Genomic DNA, 25283 nt, shown 5'->3' on the forward strand with positions numbered 1-25283 from the left:
GTCCCACTCTCATGTCTATTCCAGCCAAGCCACACTAACCTCCTTGGTGTTTCTTAAACACACTAGCCATGTTCAGACCTGATGGCCCTTCCACTGATTTTTCCCTCTGCCTGGAATACTCCTTTTCTTTGGATATCTGTTATGACTGACCCACTCATTTCCTTCAAGTGCTTGGTCAAACGTGACCTTCTCAGTGAAGCCTACTCTGACTGTCCCGTTTAAAATTGCAACCTCCCTTCCCCCTTCCTGTTTACGTCCACAACAATTATTCCCTTCTAAAATACTACAGAATTTACTTATTTTTATGTCCATCGCCTCCCACTTAACCGTAAGCTCTGTATCTATTAATTAAATATCTACTAATTCATTCAATTAATTGAGTATTGATGTCTATTATGTGCCAAGCACTGTGCTAAGCCATGGAGCTACCAGGTGACTAAGACAGTTTATAGGTCTTGCAAGGGAAGAAGTCCTAACAGTTGGTAGTTACTAGTAGCTCATTTATTGAGTTCTTCGTCTGTGTTGAGTTCTTGCCATACGTCCTGATAATAATGACGGCTAACATTTGTTAAAACAGATCCTGTGCTACGTGAGTTATCTCGTTCAATCCTCACCAATACCTATAAGGTGAATATTACCAGCCTCACTGTAAAAAGCAAGAAACAAGATTTCAAGGCTCAGAAGGAGCAGAATCAGGATTTGAACTAAGGTGATGACAGGAGAAAGATTTAGGAGTTAGGGTCAGCCAAACGAGGTGAACGATTGGTTGTGGGGGGGTCGAGGGGAAGAGGGAGAGGACTCCCAGGTTTTGACTAGGGGGCACCAGAGAAAAATAAGGGCGAAGACAAAGACGAAAGCCCAATTTGGGACGCGTTGAGTTTGAGGCGCCTGCGGGCCACTCCTGGATACAGTCCATCTCGGGCAGAAGCCGAGAGGCGATTCCGGCCCCCTCTCTCGGGCCTGAAGAGATGCTGGGAGAAGGCCCGCACGGGAAGAGCAGGAGGTGACTTCCCTCCCTCTGGGGTCTCGAAGCGGCAGCTGCAGGAAGAGCGTAGGGACCGCGAGACAAAGAGCGCGCAGCCACCGCCTTTGTCCGCGCGGCCCCTTTAAGAAGCGCGCCCCCAGCTTCCAGCCCGCCTTGTATGCAAATTTGGCGGCCCGGCGGGAGCGCGCGGCTGATACCCGGGGACTGGGCTGCGGCGGTTAGTCCTCTCTCGGCCGCCGTCGCCTCCGACATATTGCCCGCAGGAGCTGCGGCGGCGGAGCGGAGAGCGCCGGGGGGAGGAGATGGGTGAGCGGAGCGGCTCCGGCTCGGCCGGGGAACGGGCGGGCGTGGGGGTCGGGATGGCCAAGATGCTGACTGCTCCCCCACGCGGACAGGATCCCGGCGAGGGAAGGGGGAGGGGATGCGGGGCACAGTGGGACCCCGCCCCCTCCTATCGCTTTACGGGGTGGGGCCTCGCTTGTGGGGGCGGGGCATTGGCGCGGGGGGCGGGACTTCTAAAATGGACAGGGCCCGTGGGGCTTCGGCTTTGGTGGGACCGGCTCACCTGGGCTAGAAGTGGGGACGGGGCTTAGCGGTGGGCGGGGCCTTGGTGCTAGGGCGGAGCTCCTGGGCTGTTGGCGCTTGAGCGGGGGCGAACTTTCCGGGTTATAGGGGCTTGGCACTGCTGGCGATGGGGCGGGAAGGAGACCTTGCAGACCAAGGGAGCCCATTCTGGAGCGGGGCTTCTGGGCTAAGAGAGCTTTTATTAGCTTGTGGGCGGGTTTTCTGGGCTGACAATAGTGTGTAGGCGGGGCTTCTGGGCCCAGGGGCTTTATGTGGGTGTAGAGCTTCTAAAGAGAGGAGAGTAGGTGTGGGCAGAGCTTTTGGACTGAGGGTGCGTGTGTGGGATGTTTAAGCCAGGTATAATAGGGTATACTAGTATATGAACAGGGCTCTGGGTTGGGGGCTGGTTGGGTGCGGAGCTCCTAGACAAGTCCTTTTTGGAGACATGTGAGAGAAGCTTATGAGCTGGGAAGCTAGGGCAAAGGGTGTGTGTGTGTGTGTGTGTGTGTGTGTGTGTGTGTGTAGGCTGTGTTGCCGTGAGGAGGTTTGAACAAGGCTGTAACTTTGATTAGGACTGCGGTGGTGCTTGGGAGCTTTGTGTAGAATCTTTGTGCAGGACGGTGCCTGGGAGCTTGGGCTAGACTGCTAAGCCAAGAGAAGTAGGTTTGGGGCCCACAACCGCAGCATTCTCCCAGAGCCCACCTCCTTGACTCTATGCTCAGGCTCTGCTCCTGACCATGAGACACCTATTGAGCTGGATCTCAGACTGGAGGAAAAGGTTTGAAGAATCGTAAGCCTAGAGAGACTTGTAGAGTCTGAACGAAGCAGTGTACGCCAGACCTAAGAGCACAAGCCTCAGACCCCAAACTACCTGTGACACAGTGTAAACTCAGTTTCCTAGTCTGTGGAAGACCTAACTTTGCCGGGTTCATTCACTCATCAGCATACACTTACAGGGTACTTACTTTATGCTGGACACTGGTGGAAGGGAGGGGTGCAACAGTAAAAAAGACGTATAAGGGTAATGACCTCACTGACTTTCTGTTCTAGTGAGACAGACAATAAATGTATTAACAAATGAATAAAATAAATCCCAAGAGTGAATTATTGTGGGAAAAAAGTAGAAATGAGAGTTATGGTTGCAGGTACTTTAAAAATGGCAGTCAGGGAAGGGCTTTGCGGTTAGGATACAGAAAGTGCGAGAGGTAGCAACAAGTTTGGTTTGGTTAAGGAGAGAGGACAGGAAGGCTGAGGCATAGAGGCCAGGCAGAGAATGGTAGGAGATGAGGCTGAAGCGGTAGGCAGGGGCCAGATCAGAGGTCTCTGTGATTAATGATAAAATGAGACACCAGGTGACCAGTAGCCAGTGTCATTGCTGTTATCCTTGCTCTGTGCCCTCCGGCTTGAGGATCTCCCTTATGTTGAGCCCCACAGGAGGACGAAGAGGTCCCAACAGGACATCCTACTGTCGAAATCCTCTGTGTGAGCCGGGATCCTCAGGGGCCTCTGGTGGGGGCCACACTTCCAGTGCATCGGTCACCAGTGTCCGTTCTCGCACCAGGTAAACCACCTCTCTTTCCCCTCACTGCGGGCTCCCGGGGGCAATAGGAACAAAGCTCTGCTTCACTGGGCTCAGGCTCTAGGATTTAATACCCCAGATGTCAGATGGGGGTTTGAGTACAGAGAGCAGCAAAAAAAAGGCTTCAGAGGTGGTGGTCACTTGGGCAGATGCAGTGGGATGTAGGGTAATAAGCCCAAAGGCCTGGATTCCAGTTACAGTCCTGCTCCTGATTTTCCGGTGGCTTGAACAAGTTGTTTCCCCTCTTTGGGCCGCCTTTTCCTCATCTGTCAAATGGATCTAATAATTCTTACCTTCTTGGGCAATGTTGGGAAACCCAAATAGGATTAAGGATAGGAAAAGGCTCTGTTGGCTCCTTTGATGGGCAGGGTTAGGAGGACTCCAGCCTTGCCCATGAGCTGCTTTTCTGATCTAACTCCACCACCCTGTGCCCTGGAAGCCCTTCTTGGTGGGGTTCTCCAGTCAGCTCCTGATGTTTTTCCCTCCCCACTTCCCAGGAGCAGTTCTGGGACGGGCCTCTCCAGCCCCCCGCTTGCCACCCAGACGGTCGTGCCCCTCCAGCACTGCAAGATCCCCGAGCTGCCAGTCCAGGCCAGCATTCTGTTTGAGTTGCAGCTCTTCTTCTGCCAGCTCATAGCCCTCTTCGTCCACTACATCAACATCTACAAGACAGTGTGGTGGTATCCGCCCTCCCACCCGCCTTCCCACACCTCCCTGGTAGGTGCCCAGCTAGGACCAGCTCTGTGCGTGCGTGTGTGTGTGTGTGTGTGTGTGTGTGTGTGTGTGTGTGGCATTTGGTTTCAGTTTAACACAGCTTACCAAGTGCCCTGTACACTTGGCCTCTCACTGGGCATGGAGAGTGTAGAAGGTACAGGAAGCGAATGATTCCCGAACGCTCGCCCCTAATTGCTCAGTACCATATGAGGCACTTGAAAGGTAGCAGAGATAAATCCGACAGATGATGCTTAAAGGAGCGTAGAATCTTAAGTGCTGTGGGGGAGAAGAGCCACAGGCGTACATGAGTATTTCAGGAGTGGAGAGATCTCCATGCCGAAAGAGAGGTGCAGGGACAGGGGCACGGGTGATCAGAGCAAGAGGGCTCACACACCACTCTCTTATCTCCAGGGACTGTCCCACTTCCCTCCTCTGGGTCCTGTTCTGCTCCTCTAGGTAATTTCCTGGCCTGACTCAGCTGGAGGCCTGTGAAGGTCAGAGAGTGGCGACAGTCCCTGTGGAAAGGACTGAGCAGGAGGAGGTGGGGATGAAAAAAGCCCGTATATGGGCAGGCGGCCCACATGACCCCCAGCCTCTGCCCCCCCCCCCCCCCCAAAATTTCCNNCACCTGATCGACTTCAACTTGCTGATGGTGACCACCATCGTTCTGGGCCGCCGCTTCATTGGGTCCATCGTGAAGGAGGTGATTGGGTCCCAGAGGCTGGCCGGGGACTTTGGGACTCCCCTTTCCCCTGGGGGTACCAAGGAAACATGCCAAGCCCTTCAAGCCTAAGGCAGTTCCTTGGGGCTCCCTTTGAACTTGGTTGAAGAACATTACATCCCATCACTCTTGGAGTTTACGAGGCATCGAGGAAAAGGATTCACCTTGCCAGGTTCTGCCCCACATTTCCCTGGGTGGGATCACAGGCCATGCTGGGTGGGATGTGGGCACAGCCCCGGTGGCCTCCATCCAAGGCCCCATCCCGTCCTATCTCGCCCTGACCCAGGCTTCTCAGAGGGGGAAGGTCTCCCTCTTTCGCTCCGTCCTGCTGTTCCTCACCCGCTTCACCGTTCTCACGGCAACAGGCTGGAGCCTGTGCCGCTCCCTCATCCACCTCTTCAGGACCTACTCCTTCCTGAACCTCCTGTTCCTCTGCTATCCGTGAGTACCCCTCACTTCACCCCTCACTGCCTCGCACCCGGCTCCTGACCTCTGCCCTGAATGTGGCTGGGTCAGCAGGTGCCCAGACCCGGGAGACTCACGCAGGGCAGGAACAGTATCCTCTCACATTGTCTGACAGCATCGCCCTGGGAACAGGATGATTAGCTTGCTTTTGCAGGAGCGGAAACTGAGATAGCAGGCATGATTCACCCTAGGTGCCGCCATCGGGGAGGTCAGAATGGGACTCAGATCTGAGTGTATACGCCAAAGGAACATTCCTGATGGGGATGCATGGGCTTTGTCTCCCTCTCCTTTCCTTTCCTCTCCGGTTCTTTCTCTTTCTCTGTCTTTTTTTTGTATCTTAGTGTTTATGTAATCTCTCGGTGCCTCCCCCAGGTCTGTGTGCATGCAAGCACCTGTGTGTGTGCATGTCTGTGTGGGTGTCTGTGCATGAAACCTGTGTGTGTGCGCACGTGTGTGTATCTGCGTGTGCATGTGTGTGTCAGTCTTTGTGTCTGTTTGCTCACTCACTGCATCTCACCAGAGCCCACATTGTTGGGGATCAGAAGATAGTGTCTGGGAGGAGCCCAGGACTGCTCCCTTCTGGCCTAGAACTGGGGAGAATTTGGCAAGACGTCCCTTCTGGCTGTTTCTGGGGCGGGCTCCTGGCTGTCTGGGCATTTACAGTCATTTCCCAACCCCAGGGCTTTCTGGTTCATGAATTTCCTCAGGCTGGGCCAGTTCTCTGTCATGGGAAGCTTCAGAGCCAGACACTCATCCCTCTCTACCCTGCATGAGCAAAAGGGCGCTGTCATGGGAGAAGCCCCATCACACTTGTTTTCAGTTATAATTAGTTTTTAATTATAAGAGTGACACATGTGTCATATAAAAACATTAAACTTTACAGAAGCTTTTACTGTAGAAAATGAAAGTCCTTTGTAATATCAGTCCTCCAGAAAACCATTATTTGCAGCATACCCTCCCCAATATTTTTTCAAGCATACACACATACATTTTTTTAACAAAAAAGGGATTAATCTATGCATGATGCCACACAGTTTACTACATTTTTCGCATAATCCCATAACTTGGGTATTTTTCCATGGCAAAACATAAAGGTCAGCCTCATTTTTTTAATGGCCTCATAGTATCCCATTATATAGATTTTTCACAGTTGTGTATATCTTCTCTTGGTGGCCTTTTGAGGTATTCCTAGCTTTTCCCTATTGAAGACAATGAGGTAGGGAACCTTCTTTTGTATACATCTTTGCCCACTTGTCCAGTAGTTCTGTACAGCAGATTCCCAAAGTAGCTTTACTACACCGAAAGATGCAGTCCATTCATATTTCTGATAGATATTAACAAATGGCCCTCCAGGGGTCGTAGTGGTTAGAGTTGCCTTAATTTTTTCCCGTTGTGGTTACTATCCAGTGAATCCATCCTGCTCGGATACAGGTATCCCCCAGTATTCGTATTTTGCTTTATTTTTTTATTATTTCATTTATAAATTTTTATTAATATAAGGCAGGCGTATCGTAACAAAGCAGTCCAGGAGTGGTAAAAAGCTTATGATGAAAACCAACCCCATTTTTCAGCATTTTAGTCCCACTTCCCCAAAGCAATCTCCTTTACTGTTTCTGGCTTTCACTGTTTTTTGAGTTACCCCATAATTCTAGTATCTTTGTACCTTTATTCCTTTTAAAAACATGTGATTGATTTTATAAGTTGGATAATAGGTTTACAAAGTTAAAATTCAAAATGTATGAATATGTGTAAAATGTATACATTTAAAATGTGTAAAGAATATAGAATGAAAAAGTCTCTCCTTGGCTCCTGTCTGTTAGCTGCCCAGTTTCCCTTCCAAGAGGCAACTACCAATATTTCTGGTTTCTTGCATATCCTGGAAATAAGTGTTTTATGCATATACAAGCATATCATACACACATACATGCACACATACAGTGATTCCCTTCAAGGACAGATAAAGATTTACTTAGTTCACCCTTCCATCCATACTATTCCCAGTATTTTAAAGGTGTTATTATTCTTTATTGATTATCTTTTCCAACAATGTCAATATGCCTGTATTTTTTATTTCATCAACAATGGTATCTTAATCCCTTTTATGTAGATGGTAATATTAGGAACTCTACCCATCCACTTTTCCTCCCCCCTTCCTCCTCTCACTTCCTGGCAGCTATACTCTTACAATGTTAAGCTTGACATTCACATTCTCCTATATAACGACATTTAAGTCTTCCATTCTTTGTCCAAGGTTAATTCTAAAACCTAAAAAGCAGTAAGTAGTCTTGATGTTATGAGTATGAAAATATCGTTCACTTCAGGGCCAAGTAGATGATATTCCTTCTCTATAGTTACTGAATTATAATCTTGGGCCTCTTAAAAAAAGAAAGTTCCTCATGTCAAAGTCAATGGTTTCTCTTTTCTTACATTCCATCATTTGCTTAAAATCATGTCACATTTTAGTTTGCTTCATATTTAGATTGTAACTTTCTTATACAGCCTTTTTTTTTCTTGGAGTTCTAATTGCCTTTCTTTTTTCTTGTTGACAAAAGAATGATGGGCCTTCAACATATCCTCAAGTTTATCCAGCCTCTCAGTCATGCTACCTGTTGCCTGGAGTCCATTTTTCCCCCTAAAGACATCCCTCCTGGAGCCCTCCATCCTCCTGCTCCAGTCTGGAGTGATTGTTCTTTAGGCCTGCTGTACAGCTCTCAGCCTGGGACTTCCCTTCGCTGCCCTCCTGGGTTGGATCCACTGTTTCCTGGATCCCATGTCTTCCTCTTTCTTGGTTTTCTCCCTTATTTTGCTGGAGTGCATTATCAGGTAATTTCCTTAACAATGGGTATGTGGGAGGTATATACATTCTGAGGCCTTGCATGTCTAAAAATGTCTTTATTCTGCCCTCACACTTGATTGATGGTTCAGCTAAATGTAGATTTCTAAGTTCAAATTCATATTCTCTCGGAAGTTTGAAGATACTACTTCATTGTCTGTAGCATCCCGTACTTCTAATGAGAAGTCTGATGCCAGTTTGATTCCAATTACTTTGTAGATGACTTGTTTTTCCTTTCTGAAAACTTTTAGAGATAATCCTGTTTATCTTTTGATTATTGAAATTTCACAAGGAGGTGTCTGGTGTGGGACTTTGTCTTTCATCTTATCAGTACTCTAGGGCTCTTAACCTGGAGATTTGGGTATTTCTTCAGATCAGGAAAATGTTCTGATTTCTTCGATAATATCTTCCCTTCTATTTTTTTTCTATTCTCTATGGGACTTCTGTTCATCAGGTGGTAGACCTCATAGATTGATCATGTGTTTCTCTTATATTTTCTCTCATATTTTTCATCTCTCTCCCTTTCTCCCTCCCCTTCCCCCCATCTTTCTTTTTCTCTGTCTCTATCTCTCTCTCTTCCCCCTCTGTCTCTTTCCTCTCTCTCTTTTTACTTTGCCTTTAGGGAGATTTCCTCAACTTTATCTTTCAGCTTTTTTATTGAGTTTTTCAGCAATCATATTTTTCCTCTCTAAGCCTCTTTCTTATTTTCTGATTGTTCTTTTCTCATAGCATTCTGTTCTTGTTTTAAAAATCTTTTCTGTTCCCTCAATTTTGTCTTTCCACTGGGGTTGGTTTTTTGTTTCATGCTGCTAGTTTTCTAAGCATAGTTCGTTTGTTTGGTTGTCTTTACACTGACAAACAAAGGACTGAATAGGTTGGAGTGCACTTCCTCTCACTCTGCCATTATATATGTGAGTGGGAGGCTTGACCAGGAATTCTAAGTACATGAGCAGGACACACTGACTGGCAGACTTTGCTTCAGGAGGAGGGAGTGTGGTGCTAGTTGTCAGGTTGTGGGCCCCCATAAACCAGAAGCCAGAGTGAGGGGTTACTCTAGGGTCCCCCCATTATAGACCACAATTCTCCCTAGACAGTTTATTCAGTTTTTTTACAGAAGAATCCTTCAGGGTGGGTTGTATATGAGAAAAGAGAATAAAGGGACTGACTTCTACAAATAAATGCAGATCTTTGTTTAATCCCATTTGTTCAGTCCTCCTGCTTGATTCTGCCCTGATATTTATCAGCTGTGCCTACTTCAGGTCAAAGTCTCTCTTGGGTCTTTGGGCAGATAAGCTCCTACCCCCAGTGCAGCCCTCTCACAGCATATTCTAGACCTACACCATCCAGTTCAGTAACTTCTAGCCACCTGTGGTTATTGACCATTTGAGAGAGGCTATTTTGGATTGAGGTGTGTTGTAAGTGTGAAATAAACTTCAGATTCTAAAGACTCAGTATAAAGAAAGAAAGTAGAGGCACCTGGGTGGCTCAGTGAGTTAAGCATCCGACTCTTGGTTTTGGCTCAGGTCGTGATCTCAGGGTTGTGAGATTGAGCCCTGTGTGGGGCTCTGCGCTCAGCGTGGAGTCTGCTTGAGATTCTCTGCCTCGCCCTCTCCCTCTGCCCCTCCCCCTACTCACGCACATTCCTGTGCATGCTCGTTCTCTCTCTCTAAAATAAATTCTTTTAAAAAGAGAAAGTACAGGGGCACCTGGGTGGCACAGCGGTTAAGCGTCTGCCTTCGGCTCAGGGCGTGATCCCGGCGTTGTGGGATCGGGCCCCACAATCAGGCTCCTCTGCTATGAGCCTGCTTCTTCCTCTCCCACTCCCCCTGCTTGTGTTCCCTCTCTCTCTGGCTGTCTCTATCTCTGTCAAATAAATAAATAAAATCTTTAAAAAAAAAAAAAAGTACAAATCTAATTTGTAAGAAATGATTATATGTTGAAATGATGTTTTGCGTATATTGCATTAAGTGAAATAGAGTGTTAAAATTAACTTCATATTTTTTTTCCATGTGGCTACCAGAAAATTTCGAAGTACATATGTGATTCTCATTATATTTCTGTTGGACAGCACTGCTCTAGATGATGGCTTCCTTCCTCATCTGTCAACATGTTTCCATCTGCTTTCTAAATTTGTCAAAATCACTTGTGAACTGATAACCCCACTCCCATTCTTTTTGCTGATATGAACTTATTTTCTATGTTTATACTGTCACGCCTTGAGTGGAGAAGATGAGAGGGAATCTGCCATCTTGCCTGGGAAGTAGCTTCTAATTTGTGACCTGTGGAGCAGTCATTTGCTGTTACCAAATAATTTAATTCTATCTGCAGTCCTTCTTAGAGGCAAAACCAGGGAAACTCTTAAGGACTTGGCCTTAGGTTTGGGTCTGAATCCCTTGTATGTTCCTGTAGGTGCCCCACTCCTTCATTCCCACAAGGTGTCCAGAAGAGTGTTTTGGGAATCCCATTTCAGTCTTCTGTCCCACAGAATCACTGGTCTTTCTTTTCTAAATAAAATTTTATGGATCTTCTGCTTTGGATCAAGCACCGTGATGAGTGTTGTTGCAAGGTTTAAAGAGAGTATTTATGAAAACACGAGGTGTAATGTCTAACTGAGTGTAGGGAATCAATACAAGCTCTATAACTTAGGGAAAATTAAGGAAACTGAGGCTCATAGAGGTTAATAACTTGCCCTGAATTACAGTACTAGTAAATAGCAGAGCTGGGATTTTAATCCTGGCCTATTTGACCAAAGGTTATGCTCCTGACCACAGTTCTCTAAGTTATCATACTTAACCTTACCCCGGGGAGAATGGGTAGCATCCCGATTTTATAGGCCAGAAAGCAAAAACCCAAAAAGGCCAACTGCTTGCCCAAGGACACTCATGTATCCCTTCTTGGAACATCAGAAAGAAGGAAGAAAAAATCATTACTGACAAGAAAATGCATTCTCATTGGCCCTGACTCCTGGGGGCAGCCCAGGGACCATTCTGCGGCTCTGTCTGAAAACCTAGAGAAATGGATAAGCCCCAAGCTAAAAAAAGGAATGTGTGTGAATAGCACTTACTACAATGTTCCGTGGACCGTGCTAGGCACTTAGCTACTTTTTCTCCCCTTTTTTATTTATTTGTTTTTATTTAAAGTAATCTCTGTGCCCAACATGGGGCTTGAACTCACAACCCCCAGATCAAGAGTCCCATGCTCCACCAACTGAGCCCGCCAGGCACCCTGACTGCTTTTTATAATTATCTACTTTCCTGGGCTTTGGGCCCATCTAGTTTTCTCCTCAAAAGGTACCAGCCATAGACTCAAAACACCCCTTGACTAATTAGCTCCGGCCCTAGAGGCACGGCTCAGAGAAAGGGATTTGTACTGTTGTAAAGGCCCATTTCAGTGCCTGGCACATAGTAGGCACACAAGAGATACTGTTCCTGAACCTCGTTCCTCCACAAGCTGCAGAGCTGCCCCCCGAGTATGCAGCCGTAACAACTTAGACCTCTCTCTCTTGTGGTAGCACGTACTTTTTTTTTTTTAAGTAAGCTTTGCGTTGAGTGTGGGGCTTAAACTCATGTCCCCTGAGATCAAGAGCCGCGCGCTTCTCTGACTGAGCCAGCCAGGCACCCCTTGTACATTTCTAGCTAGTTAATTACGCATAGTGTTTGTTGAGTATGTGTCTTGGTCTTTGGTACCAGACAGTTCTGGGTTTGAATCCCAGCTCTGTTGCTTCCTTACTGGTCGGGTAACCTTTGAGAATCCACTTCACCTCTCCGAGCCACAGTTTCTTCAAAGGAGTACAAAATAATAGTACTGAATACACAGGTAAAGTGCTTAGTACGGCGTCCAGAGCACAGCGTGTGCCCAGTGAATGTGAGCTATGAGGGTCACTGTTAGTCAGCAATAGACCACGAGGCAGGGCCTCATCCCTCTTCCTACTTTGTCCCCGATGCTCGGCACAGTGCTTGGCCTGCAGTCGATGCCGATACCTATGTTGAATGTCTGATCAAAGGATGGCTGAATAGAAGGATGGGTACATTCTCCCCTCTTAAGTTGCCGGGAGAGCTCAGGCCCAGGGAGGAAAGAAGATTCCTTCCGTGGGTAAGGGCGGGGATCGTGGCCCACGGTCAGGCCTCCCCTCACCACTGTCTTCCCCAGCAGGTTTGGGATGTACATTCCGTTCCTGCAGCTGAACTGTGACCTCCGCAAGACAAACCTCTTCAGCCACATGGCCTCCATGGGTCCCCGGGAGGCGGTGAGCGGCCTGGCGCGGAGTCGGGACTACCTGCTGACGCTGAGGGAGACGTGGAAGCAGCACACGCGGCAGCTGTACGGGCCGGACGCCATGCCCACCCACGCTTGCTGCCTGTCCCCCAGTCTCATCCGCAGCGAGGTGGAGTTCCTCAAGATAGACTTCAACTGGCGCATGAAGGAAGTGCTGGTCAGCTCCATGCTGAGTGCCTATTACGTGGCCTTTGTGCCTGTCTGGTTCGTGAAGGTGCGTAGCTCAACCCAGGGAGGGAAGGGGCCTGCCTGGGGCCTCACCTGCTGCCCGCCGCACAGGAGCCCTCCTGCTTACATGAATAACTGCACCGTGTTTGTAAGATTCCCATCTGTTCTCTTGAGAGCTAGAGTAACGACGACCCCGATTTCAGAGTGGAAAGAACAAGGCTCACTGGGAAGGAGTAGCCTGCAGAAGGCCACCCAGCCGACGAGGGGCCATGACATTGTTCATAATACTTGATAACAGAAAGCAGGGATGTAATTCACTAGGGCTGCTTTGGCCTAGGCGTGTCACAGGGTCCCGCTTTATCATGAAGTAGGAAAGCCAGGATTCATCCAGACCCTAGTGACTCCAAAAGCCCGCGCTTTCTCTCTAGTTTGTATGGCCTTCTGGGAAGGCACCTCCCCAGCAGACAGGAGGCTTGAAACGTTTCTCCAGGGGTGGACTGCACTGAATGGTTTGAGGCTGAGAGGACTTAATGTTTCTTGAGCACCTACGATGTGCTAGAGCTTTCGTGAGTGTGATAACCCTCCGCCACCTGTCAGGGGTGCTTGGTAGCTGTTCTTACAGAACAGAAGGGAAAAGCGAGAGCACAGAGAAGCGAAATGACTTGCCTGGTGTCACATAGTTAATAAGCAACAGAGCCAAGATTTGGACTCATGTCTGTTGGACTCCAGAGCCTGTACTCTGGCTCAGAGTGGTAGGCAGTAGGAGCGATTTTCCTGTAAGAGGAGCTGGTAGACAACGGAGTAGTGGGCACAGCGGCTAAGCCCATGAGTAAGCCCCCTTTATTAGGTGTTTGATTCTCCGTCTCAGGGCCCCCAGAAGGCTGTCCTGCTTTCTGAGGCAGATCGAGTCAGGGAAGGGGGAGGCAGGGAGGCCATTACGGACATCCCAGGCCTTACCCATCTCCCGCTGCCCCCAGAACACGCATTACTATGACAAGCGCTGGTCCTGTGAGCTCTTCCTGCTGGTGTCCATCAGCACCTCCGTGATCCTCATGCAGCACCTGCTGCCTGCCAGCTACTGCGACCTCCTGCACAAGGCCGCTGCCCACCTGGGCTGCTGGCAGAAGGTAGACCCAGCGCTGTGCTCCAACGTGCTGCAGCACCCGTGAGTCGCCCTCCCCTTCCCTGTCCAGCCCCAGCCCTTGTGGTCCGTGACTTTGGAGTCACTGGCCACCTCCCTCACCAGCTGCTGCATTCAGTCGGCAGATGGTGGCTGAGCATGTCTCGTGTGCTAGGCCTTGTGGCCAGAGTGGGGTATGGCCGGGCCCAAGGCAGATGCATCCCCTGGGCTTAGGTAACTTGCAGTGCCCCGGGGATCGGAGGAGGCCAGGCAGTAAATTCACAGACCTCGTTGACTTTCTCATTCACTGATGGTTACTTATGCAGCTCATTGACCGATTTGCTCCTGCCTCCATTCATTGCTTCTCTCCTTCTGCTACCTGCTCACTCAACCGCTCAGTCATCAGGTCACCTCCTTTCCAGCAGACATTTACTTCTTCTGAAGCCATACCTGGCCTGGTGCTCTGTACTGGACAGAGGAGCTTGGACTTTGACCTCCAGGCAGAGGGCGGCTATGGAGGTTTTGGAACAGTGAAGGAACCCATTCCGAGCTGCCTAAGAGACATCAGTGTGGGCAGAGGATAGGGTGCCATGTTAGCCGGTGGTGACCCCTGGCCAGGGAAGCAGAGCCACAGAGAGGGAATGACCGAGACGAGGTCTTTGAGGAGTTCAGTCTGGTGGGGGTGAGCACCGCATACACAAATGGTTATAGGATGATGGGAAGAAGGAAGCCGGGCTGCAGGACAGCTGCAGAGACAGAAGCACCGGCTCAGGAGCTCAGCCTCCCCTCAGCCTGGCTCATCCTTCGTGGCTCATCCTTCACGGTGCCTTCCTCACCGTACTTTTCAACCAGGTGACTCTCACTTTCCTGCCTGCATTCCCCCCATTACACTGGAAGCTCCTCAAGGCCTGGCCCACCCGAATCACATCTGAGGCTCGGGCCCAGCACAAGGTGTGGCAGAGAAGAGGCCCCTAAGACAGGTTTATAGAGGTAGGTCCATCAAGAAGCAGAGATGCAAAGGGAGGGAGGCCACAGAGACACCTGGCTGGCTCAGTCGGTACAGCATGTGACTCTTGATCTGGGGGTTGTGAGTTCGAGCCCCATGTTGGGCATAGAGATTAGTTTAGATAGATAGATAGATAGATAGATAGATAGATAGATAGATAGATGAAAAGTAGCTAAGTGCCCAGCACGGTACATGGAATACTGTCGTAGGTGCTATTTACAGACATTCCTTCTTTTTGCTTGGGGCTTGTCCATTTCCCCAGGTCCTCAGACACAGCCCCATTAGGGTCCCTGGGCTGCCCCCAGGAGTCAGAGCCAATGAGAATGCTACATTTTCTCATCAGTAGTAATTTTTTTCTTCCTTTTTTCTGATGTTCCAAGAAGGGAAACATGAGTGTCCTTGGGCAAGCAGTTGGCCTTTTTTGGGTTTTTGCTTTCTGGTCTATAGAACAGGGATGCTGCCATGCTCCCTGGGGTAAGGTTAAGTAAGATAACTTAGAGAACTGTGGTCAGGACCATAACCTTTGGGGTCATATAGCCCTCCGTGCTAGTCAGGGTCCCTCCCAGGCTCTGTCCAAATGGTCGAGGTAAGGGCATAGACATTGGCAAATGGGCCTCAAGGGGGCCCAGCTTAGCGTTAGCCTCTGAGGGGAGGGAGGAATAGAAAGGTAGAATAGAGCTGAACATGAGGAGAAACCTGTCCCTAGCTCACCATGGTCCGCAGAGAAGACCCAGGCTCCTTCGCATGGCTTCCCAGCTGATGAACTGGGTCCTGCCAGCCTTTTCTGCCTCCTCTCTTACCATGCCTTCCCCACTTACACTCTGCTCGAGCCAGACCAAACCGCTTCGGATCCTCAGATTCTTTTTTTTTTTTTAAAGATTTTATTTATTTATTCGACAGAGATAGAGACAGCCAGCGAGAGAGGGAACACAAGCAGGGGGAGTGGGAGAGGAAGAAGCAGGCTCACAGCGGAAGAGCCCGATGTGGGGCTCGATCCCACAACGCCAGGATCACGCCCTGAGCCGAAGGCAGACGCTTAACCGCTGTGCCACCCAGGCACCCCTCGGATCCTCAAATTCTATATGCATGTTTGTATGCAGGTGTTGGCACGCGATGCTTGTTTTGCCAGGAACACCCTTCCCACCTTTCTCTTCTTGATTAATTGCTATGCATCCTTTAGCAGTTTGCTTCCTCCAGGAACAGTTTCCTCACCACCCAGGATGGGTTCCGTGCCCCCTACCCCATGTTCCCACAATCCCATAATGTCATGATCATTGCACCTAACACTTTCTGCTCTGTTTGCTTAGTTACTCACCTGTTATTCCAGGACTAAAGCTCCTGGAGGTCAGGGTCCTTGCCTGTCAAGCGCTCAGCCGTCTCGCTCCTGGCAGTTTGCCTGGCTTATAATAGGTCCATGGTGAACTTTGGTGGTTTGTATCTAGTCTTTTTTTAAGATAAAATTTATATACGGTGAAATACACAAATCTTTTTTTTAATTTAAATTCAGCTTAATTAACATATAGTATATTATTAGTTCCAGAGGTAGAATTTAGTGATTCATCAGTGGCATATAACACCCAGTGCCCCCCTTAATCCCCATCCACCCAGTTACCCCATGCTCCCACCCACCACCCCTCCAGCAACCCTCAGTTTGTTTCCTAGAGTTAAGAGTCTGAAATGCACAAATCTTAAAGTGTACAATTCTTTGAGTTTTGATAGTCCTATACACCCATGTATAGGTAGACCTGTACCCCCATGTGGAGGTAGGCCTGTACCCCCATGATAGGCAGACCTGTACCCCCACATATAGATAGAACAAGATAGAACATTTACAGCCTCTCAGAAAATTTCCTCGTGGCTCTTCCCAACGACCGCCCCCACTTACCACTACCACCCAGACAACCATTTTTCTACTTTCTTTCAAAACTAGCCTATTCTACAACCTCACATAAATGAAATCTTGGGTTCAATTTCTTTTTCATTCGGCATATTGCCCGTGAGGCTCACCCATGTTGTTAGGTATAACATGATAACTAGTTTTTAAAAATTTTTTTAAAAGATTTATATGTGTATTTGAGAGAGAAATGGAGAGCGCATGCACATGAGCAGGGGAGGGGAAGGGGGAGAGAACATCCAGGCAGACTCCCACTGAGCGTGGAGCCTGACGTTTCTCTCACGAGCCATGAGCTCAGGACCGAAGCCAAAACTAAGAGTCAGACACTTAACCGACTGAGCCATCCAGGTACCCCGATAACTGGTTTTTAAATGAATGAATCAAAAAGGAAGGAACAGGGGTTAGAGTTTTTTGTAGACAGTGACTCTCTGTCCTCTGGCCCAGGACCCTTGGAGTCCCTGGGAGATGTGGCAGAACTAGAAGATCCCACCATCCCGTTGACATGCTCACCGAGGCCCCTCTGTGCCAGCCCTGTGCCATGCTCTGAGGACAGAGAGATGAAATGGACACGGTCTCTTCCCTCAAGGGCTCCCGGACGAGTGAGGGATACAGGGAAATAAGTGATGAAACACTGGAGAAAGTGGACCAGTAGCAGGAGATTCAGGGAGCTGTTGAAGGATGCCGAACTCTGTGGGGAGTTTGAGAAAGGCTTTCTGGAGGATCCCGAGTTCGGAAAGAGCTTGCCAGAAGCATACAGCATCAGGAAGGGCCGTCTAGTGGGAGGGAGTGACTTACCTAGAGATCTGAACAGTAGGCTGTGCTGCAGGAACTAGAAACCACTGGGAAGGGCTCCAGGCAAGCTGTGCGGTGGGAGTCATGGAAGACCGTGCAGGGCTCAGAGGCCACAGCGAATCTGGGGACTTGACTCCAAGGGCACTGAAAATACTTCAGAGGGTTTTGAGCAGAAAAGAGGCCCAGCTTGGTGTTTTACAAAGACCACTCAGGTGGCTCTGCAGTGGACCCGTCGCAGGCTAGAGGTGAGAGTAGGTGAGGAAAATGCCAGGGCACCTGGGTGGCTCAGTCAGTTGGGCGTCTGCCTTCGGCTCAGGTCATGATCTCAGGGTCCTGGGATCGAGCCCCGAGTCCATTCGGGCTTCCTGCTCAGCAGGGAGCCTGCTTCTCCCTCTCCCTCTGGCCCTCCTCCTCCTCCTGCTCTGTCTCTTTCTCACTCAAATAAATAAATAAAATCAGGAAGGAAGGAAGGAGGGAGGGAGGAAGGAAAGAAGGAAGGAAGGAAGGAAAGAAAGAAATGCACCCAAAGAGGGAAAAAGTTTTTCTTGACAGTCCCTCAGACATGAATCTCAACCCTGGACCTTCTGACTCCCATGAATTTCTCATGATTCTTACCCCGTTTTTACAGAGGAGGCACCTGAGACTCAGAAAAGGAAAGTCACTGTGTCTAAATGATAGCAGTGGGAGTAGGGCCCTGGTGGTTACACCAGGCCCAGTGTGCTGGTGCCCTGTTGTGTGGGTGAGCTGAGTGTAAGAGGCACTATTGGGCTGTGCCTCCAGGTGGACGGAAGAATGCATGTGGCCACAGGGCGTGCTGGTGAAGCACAGCAAGAACGTCTACAAAGCCGTGGGCCACTACAACGTGGCCATCCCCTCCGACGTCTCCCACTTCCGCTTCCACGTGAGTCTCCTCCCCTGGGAAGGAGGGGCGGGGCCTGATCTCTAGCGGGGAGGATCCCGGGGCAGGAGGGTGACGTCCTAGCAACAGAAAGCTATTTTCAATATTTTTCAAATCCAAAGGAAACCCCACATGTGCAGCACAGGACAGCCCTACAAACAGTGACTTCATAACCACTGCTCACTTGGTAGCAGGTCTTTGAAAACGTCGGGTGGAGGCGGGAAAGAGGACACCATAAAAGGAGGGGTTCTTGGGGCAAAAATCATAACTATCCTCATTCTGTATGGTGTGCCGGGCACAGTGGTAAGCACCTGCCACACACCCTCCATTCAGCCTCCGCCTGTGTGTGAGAGAAGTGCCAGGCTATTCCTACTTTCCAAGACTGAAACTGGCCTAGGGTCTGACTTGTTCAAGGGTGCCTTGCTGGGAAACTTGGGGTCTGATGGTGAGGACTCATGGACTCAGCATTACGAAAAGAGCTGCTGAAAATCACTGAGGCTAGTGGTCTCCATTTTATTTACTTATCTTGCTGTCAGAATCTTTTTTCCAACACCATCAAGACCTCGTGGCACCACTCTATTCGAAAGGGTTGGGACTCCCTTCACTTTCCACTCACCACTGCTATAGGCCCCTAAAAAGGCCTCCTTAGATCCTGGGGTTCCAAGCAGCACAGTTTGAGAAATCGTTATGTGGGTGATGTCTTCACAGTAGTAGAGAAAGCTGAGGCCGAGACAGGAAAGGGACTCGCCCAGGGTCCTGCAGGCTGTCCGGTGCCAAGCTGAGCCTGGCGTGCTGTTTTCTCGGACTCCCACTCTCTGCCACGTGTCTTCCCGTCCTGTAAGCAGCTCTTGAGGTGTACGCACCTTGGCCCCTGCAGAATCGAGATTCCCTAGACGTTGATCACTCTTTGGAACTGAGCAAAACGTTCGTCTTGAGTCCCTGCACTCTCCCTTGCTTTGTGAATACCAGATCAGAGCGAGGTGTCACCACATGCCCTGGAAGCTTCTGGCCTAGGTCAGGCTGCTACCCGTGAAGAAGTGCGTGACTCAGGCTGTAGAGTCTGTAATAACTTTCCATGCCTATGTCATAAGAGTCTAATTGGTTCGGGCCTGACTGTACCCGGGAGGATCCCCTATAAAAAGGTGTCGATGGTAGACCAGAAAAAGTTTGAGGGAGCAAGCAAGGTCTCTCAAGAAAAGCTTCCTGGAGGAGGGTAGGAGTTCAGCAAGGTCTTAACTTCTGTGGGAGTCTGTCATCTGGACAGAAGAAAGACCACAAGCAAAAGCAGAGAGGGTGGCAGAGTCCCCGCCCATGTCTGCATGGGGCCCCAAGAGCTTGTCCCCTTCACTGCCCCCCCAGAACCCCCATCCAGGAGGCACGTTTCTGGAACATACTTTCCAGTCCCTGCCTACCCTTTCCTGGGCAGTTCTTTTTCAGCAAACCCCTGCGGCTCCTCAACATCCTTCTGCTGCTGGAGGGGGCTGTCATTGTCTACCAGCTGTACTCCTTAATGTCTTCTGAAAAGTGGCACCAGACGATCTCCCTGGCACTCATCCTCTTCAGCAACTACTATGCCTTCTTCAAGCTGCTGCGGGACCGCTTGGTTTTGGGCAAGGCCTACTCCTACTCGGCCAGCCCCCAGAGGGACCTGGACCACCGGTTCTCCTAAGCCCCAGGGTGACCCCAGGGACAGCATCCACGCTTCAGCCTTGGGCTCTGTGGGAAGGGGCTGTCGGGGAGGGTTGGGTGAGGGGCAAAAAAACCCACAAAAACAGACAAAAAAATTCACCAGAGCTTTGTATTTTTGTTACGTACTGTTTGTTTCTTTGATAATTGATGTGATTATTAGGGGAAAAAAAAAGTCCTATTTTTATACTCCCATCAAGCCTGTGTGTCCTTTATTTCTTTCCCTTCTTCTTGCCTATCAGGCAGAGAGCAGAGGTTAGGATTCTGGGCCAGGAAGCCCCATGTGTGGCTTCTGGGGCCCCTGTGGGTCCTGCCTTCTCCAGTAGAGAAGAGATGGGGCGTCAGAGGTCATGGTAAACTGATGGCTGAATGCTGTGTGCCAGACGCTTTTCTAATGTGTATTATAGGCCTGTCTCAATCCAACTTCCATGGCAACCCTCGGAGGTAGGTGCTGTCCTTCCAATTCTATAGATGAAGAACGAGCTCAGAGAACTAGAGTGACTTGCCGAAGATAACACAGCAGTCCAAAAAACCCTCCCAAAAGACAACAGCACTGTCCTAGCCGAATGTGATGTCCAGATTCTCTCAGCATGCAGTCTCTGAGACCCTGCTCTGTGTCACTGCTGCATACAGGATGCCCAGACACAGAAACAAAAAAGCCACGCTACACTGGCATGGGTATAACGGTTCCAAGATACAGAGTAGCACAGGAGAGAAACTTTAATGCTCTCTGCACTTCTTGGAGGAGGGGATAGTCGGAGTTGTCAGCCACTTCTAGGTGGACAAAATGGGGGACAGGCACGTCAAGCAGAGGAAAGGACACATGGAATAGCACAGAGATTTGGAACATCCTGGTATATTTGGGGAGGGTAAGCAGAACAGTTCCTAGAGCAGGAAGGATAAGGAACATGGGGTGGGTCTGCAGGGAGATGATGGATCAGGAAGGACCAATGGTTCTGGGCGAGGGAGGGTGTGTAAGCAAGGCCAAGTGCTAGAGTGGAAACAAAGCTCTGTGGAGAGCCCCCCCACCCCCACCCCGGCTCCTACAGGACAGGCGGGAGGGCTCAGGCTGGGAGAAAAGGACAGTCATAGCCACTCATCTACTCTGCTTGCGTTCACTGAGCCCTTATTGGCCACAGGATATGCAGATGAGTCTCTGGTGGTGTATGGGAGACAGACACTACAACAAATGTTTTTGGTGTCTCTGTTGAGGAAGGCATCATGCTAGGCAGGGGACAGATACAAAGATGAAGATGCTGTCCCTTAGACAACCAGGAGAGACACCTTGTGAGTAAATTAAGTTGCTAAGTTTTCACTGAGAAAAATGTGTGTCCAGGGCACTGGGGAGCAGAGAGGATGGATACCAAGACTGTCTGGAAAGACAGGGTTTTTCAGGAAGGGGAAAGTTGAATTGGGTCTTGAAAGTAAATTTGTTCACCCCATGGTCAAGGGGGAAGGGAGGACATTGCATTCCAAGCAGAGGAAACAGCATGCATAAAGGCAGAAAAGAAGATAGCATACTTGGGGAAAGGAGGTTCCCCAAATATGGATGGAGCCTGGGTTGCCTGGTGGGGAGTAGCCCAAGAGGTGACTAAGGACCAGCCTGTGTGTCCGATTGAAATGTCTGGGCATTACCTAAGGGTGGGCAGACAGAAGTTGCTAAGCAGAGGAACAACCTGGCAAGGTCTCTGCTTGAAAAAGACGGCGCAATTGGTGAGCCTGGAGGTGGGAGACTAGTGAGGAGCCGGCAAAATAGACCAGGAGAAAATAAAGAGGGCTGACCTTGAGCAGAGGCAGTAGGAAGAGAAAGATAATGCTCCCTTTCTTGACCCTGCATTCCAGAGTTGGCTTTTTGACCCGTTTCCCTTAATGGGCCAGGCACAGGCCAGACACACAGCTAGGGGAGGCAATTTGTTGCCACAAAATCTGGAAACCCAGGTCCCTCATTCTTCTTCCAAAAGACAATTTCCTGTTTGACTAGTGACTTGAAGACATACCCTTCTCCTGTTTTTTGAGGTGGGGGACCAGGACTGACCTGTCATTATGCAAAAAGGGAGATCTGAAGTGTACCAACCATAAATTCCATGATTACAAAAGGCACGTGAATGCTTAGCCTCAATTTCCTCATCTCTAAAAAGGGAGATCATTCCTCCCTTTGTGGAAGTCACAGGCCTCTTCATTTGTTGCTTATTCACTAAACGATTATTTATGGGGCACATACCATGTGCCAGATCCTGTGCCAGGTGCCGGAGATGTGGTGAACATACAGAACCTACCCCCTGCCCTCAGCTTGCTGGGGGTGGGGGTGGGGGTGGGGGACGAAATCGCACGGTCAACTGTAAAGCCCTGAACCAGTCTCATTATTTTTCCACTTCTTATCTCCCAATAAGGTTGTAATCGGGTTAACTCTTAAATTCTTCATTTCCTTATCTCCATATCCTCAAGCAAATCTCTTCCCCCTCTCCAGAGGATTTCTTATTCATATCCAGCTCAGGGTCTATGATTGGCTTTACGAAAGGAGAAAAATTTTCTAGGGGAGGAGACCCCACTATAAAAGAGGGAATAGCAGAAAAAGCTGAGAATTCCTAAGCGCACTTGGCTTTCTTTAGTAAGTATCCCCTCCTAGTCTTTCTTCACTACTCCTCTTATATTCCACCCCTATTCCCCGCCTTTAGTAGCTGCGGTCTCTTTAAACGCGCTCCTCCCTGTAAACTAGGCTGTGGGGCGGAGAGCGCGTTTCTTCCCCGGGTTGAATGTTAAGTTGTTTGTCCGTTTCGGGCTGCCGTCCTGCAGATCCGCCATATTGTCTGCTGAAGCTACCGCTGAAGCTGCCGCCGCCGCCGCTGCCGCCGCCAAGTACGAGCGAGCGGAGCCGCGATGGGTGAGTAAGGACGCCAGGCAACTGGAGACTCGAGCTGAGGCAGTCCTGGGGTTTGGGGTCTGTCGGGAGCCTGTTTCCGGTCTGCAGAAGATGTCTGAGGCCCCTCCAAATAGGTTTGAGGGGAGAAGCCAGGCCGGGAGAGCCGCTCAGGCCAGTTTGGGGCCGGGCTAGGGCCCTTGCGGGAGCAGTCTTCGGGGGCTGAGCACCTTGCCACGCCTGGAGCCCCCACGTGGTGGCCCACGGCCGGAGCCCACGCGTTCCCGGGGGCTGGAAAGGGGCCGCTCCTCCGGCCTGCGCCGAGACCGGGGCTTGGGGACGGACTCCCGGCGGCAGGCCAGGGCGGCGTTGAGGGAGCCCTCTCCAGGCGTGTGTTTGACCGACGCGCATCTTGACTGGATTCGGGGGCTCCTCTGAACTCAAGGGAAATCCTGCCTACGTCGCGAGTAGAGTCCTCCGGTGAGGAAACGCCAGGCGAGCCGGCTCCGGGCCCGTAACCAGGGGCAGCCATGCCGTAAGCAGCCCGGGCCGCTGAAGGCCGACAGAACTTCCCGAGGCACGGGCGGAAATGGGGTGGTTCGGTGGGACTCAGAGTGACAGCCTAGTAGTTGAAAACCACAGGCCAAGACCTCGGGGCCGTATGTAGTAGATTGGGGATGTCAGGTGTGGGCCTGGCCCTGGTTAGCAGAAAAGGAACGACCTGTTGCTCTCTCCGAAGGGACTCTGGCTGGTGAGGCCTGTGCTCCGAGAGAATACGATGGCGAAGTCTTTGGACTAGGGACAGAACCATCAGTGAAGAGCTATTTCCTCTTAAGCATTTAAAACTGTTCATCTTGCTAAGCTCTTCCTACGCGTGGGCTTGTTCTGACTGCTTTACATGTCACGTTTTACTTAATATGCACAACCTAATGAGACAGATACAACTGATACCCCAGTTTTACAGGTAAGGAAACTGAGACTTAGAGAGAGGTAAAGTAACTTACCCAAGGTCACACAGTTAGTGGCAAAATCAGGGTGATCTCTCCAGAGCCCTAGTGTATAGCTGCAGTTCTTTATAGCTTGGCCACCTAGTGGTTGGGCTGGAAAGGGGGGAGGAAAGCTTTTAACCCTAGGCAAAGTTGTAAATGTGGTTTTTTTGTGCTGGTGGGCCCACTTTGAAATCTTAAATCTGAATGAAACTGAAAAACTCCAGAGTGAATTGCTAACCCCAACTATTGTGTGTGGAGAGGAGAGCTAAATGAGATTCTGGGATTGAGTTTTTTAAGAACCGTGATCCTGAGGAAACGTAAATTATTCCCTTGAGCTGCAAGGCAGTGACTTTAGAATCAGATCTGGTATTATAATCCTGCCTGCCACTTTCTAGCTCTCTCATCCAGAGAAGTCACGTAAATATCAAATGCAGGAGAAAGCATCTAGCACAGTCCACGATAAATGTTATTTTCCTTTCCGGTTCTTCCTTTTCCTCATCTCTAGAAGGAGGGGAAAGGGAGTGTTACCAAGATGTTTGAGGACTAAGATAACAGTGTTGAGAGCCTAGTAAGGGCTCCATAAGCATCAGAACAGATTCTTTTCTACCTTCAACAGCATTCCTTTCCTTGGAGCATTCTGGTTGCCAGAATCTGCTGTCAAGCCTGATAGGCTAATCTTTGTAACTGCAGCTTTATGTATCAATGGAAGATTTAGGGGACTTTCATGTTACAGATTTTCTGTTGGCTTTCAATTTTAGAGACACTGGCGCCTCAAAGAGAAGAAGCTAATGTTAAGTTTATTAAGCTCTGTGAAATGTTTATAGATTAGGAAACTGCCTCAGAGAAGATAACACAGCTAGTAAGCAGCAAAGCCAGAAGTGAGATCCTTATCCATTTTGCTGTACAAAACCTCTTAGAAGAGTTAAGGTGTGAAGTAAAATTAGTCCTTTTCTGGTAGACTTTGAAATGAAAGTTCCTATATGGAGCAACAAAGCCTGACCAGCGTCCTGAAGGGGATTTTTAGTCTAGAGTCAGGTGGCCTCCCTTTTTCTCTCCAACCCTGTTTTAGGTACCTCTCCCCTGTCCCACTTGGTCTTTCTGAATGTCCAGCTATTGGCGTTTATGTTTTTTGGCTGATCCCTGTACATACAATGTGAGTGAAAATAAGAATACATTTCATCCTAACATGGAATCCAAGGTAGTTTGGGTTATCTCCATTCATAAATGAGTAAACTGAGGCTTTGAGAAGATTAGGTGACTCATCCAAGTCTGGTGATGTAGGCCCTTTGTGTTCTGGGGATACTAACGCAGCCCTCACCACACCTCCATGAATCTAGAACCTACTGTATTTCGCTGCCTCTCGGGTGTGCTCTACTCAACGCGCTGGCTTCTGTCCTCCTATACTGTTTGTCCTTTGCCAAACTTCATTAGCTTTAACAGACTTCTGTAGTGATTTCACTGTCATTAGGAGCCTGTGGGGATGATGCTTACAGCTCTGGAAGTTACTTATTCTGACCGACCCTGACAGACCCCAGTCTCTTAAGACTAAGCCTTGGCAGACACTGGTTGTTTTATCACCCATTCCTGCCATCTTGCTAACCGGGAATCTGGCAGCCCCTCCCCAGCCCCAGGGATAGGTCTTGATTAATACAAACTATAAACCAATCATTGTAATTCTATCTCCCTAGGCAGTGATTGATTTAGGCTGGGGTATGTGATGCAGCTCTAATTACACAG

General features: G+C 49.5%; 2 protein-coding genes across 7 annotated transcripts in view; both read left to right on the plus strand.

Annotated features, from left to right (window-relative positions):
• The first annotated feature begins 1139 nt into the window (after positions 1-1139).
• TMEM39B (transmembrane protein 39B) lies at positions 1140-19899 on the plus strand. Of its 5 annotated transcripts, none has more exons than XM_034648342.1 (9): positions 1140-1291; positions 2984-3110; positions 3626-3845; positions 4299-4545; positions 4850-5004; positions 12014-12350; positions 13282-13469; positions 17897-18017; positions 19441-19899. In XM_034648342.1, exons 4-9 carry the CDS (start codon positions 4390-4392, stop codon positions 19681-19683), a joined length of 1200 nt encoding a protein of 399 aa, XP_034504233.1. In that variant the 5' UTR covers positions 1140-1291; positions 2984-3110; positions 3626-3845; positions 4299-4389; the 3' UTR covers positions 19684-19899. The 5 variants fall into 5 exon arrangements, with proteins under 5 accessions (XP_034504233.1, XP_034504249.1, XP_034504243.1 ...); XM_034648358.1 differs by having other exon boundaries at positions 4435-4545; XM_034648352.1 differs by lacking the exons at positions 4299-4545; positions 4850-5004.
• A 2563-nt stretch (positions 19900-22462) lies between these two features.
• Positions 22463-25283, plus strand: part of KPNA6 (karyopherin subunit alpha 6) — a 56978-nt gene continuing 54157 nt past the window's right edge. The window contains exon 1 of one of the 2 annotated variants that reach the window (XM_011228281.3): positions 22463-22581. In XM_011228281.3, the coding sequence (XP_011226583.1) occupies positions 22578-22581 (4 nt within the window). In that variant the 5' untranslated portion in view covers positions 22463-22577. Of the gene's footprint in view, positions 22582-22617; positions 23038-25283 lie in introns of those variants that run through there. The other variant, XM_034648329.1, reaches the window with a different exon arrangement.

This window comes from Ailuropoda melanoleuca, chromosome 2, assembly GCF_002007445.2.
Source record: "Ailuropoda melanoleuca isolate Jingjing chromosome 2, ASM200744v2, whole genome shotgun sequence".
Lineage (NCBI taxonomy): Eukaryota > Metazoa > Chordata > Mammalia > Carnivora > Ursidae > Ailuropoda > Ailuropoda melanoleuca.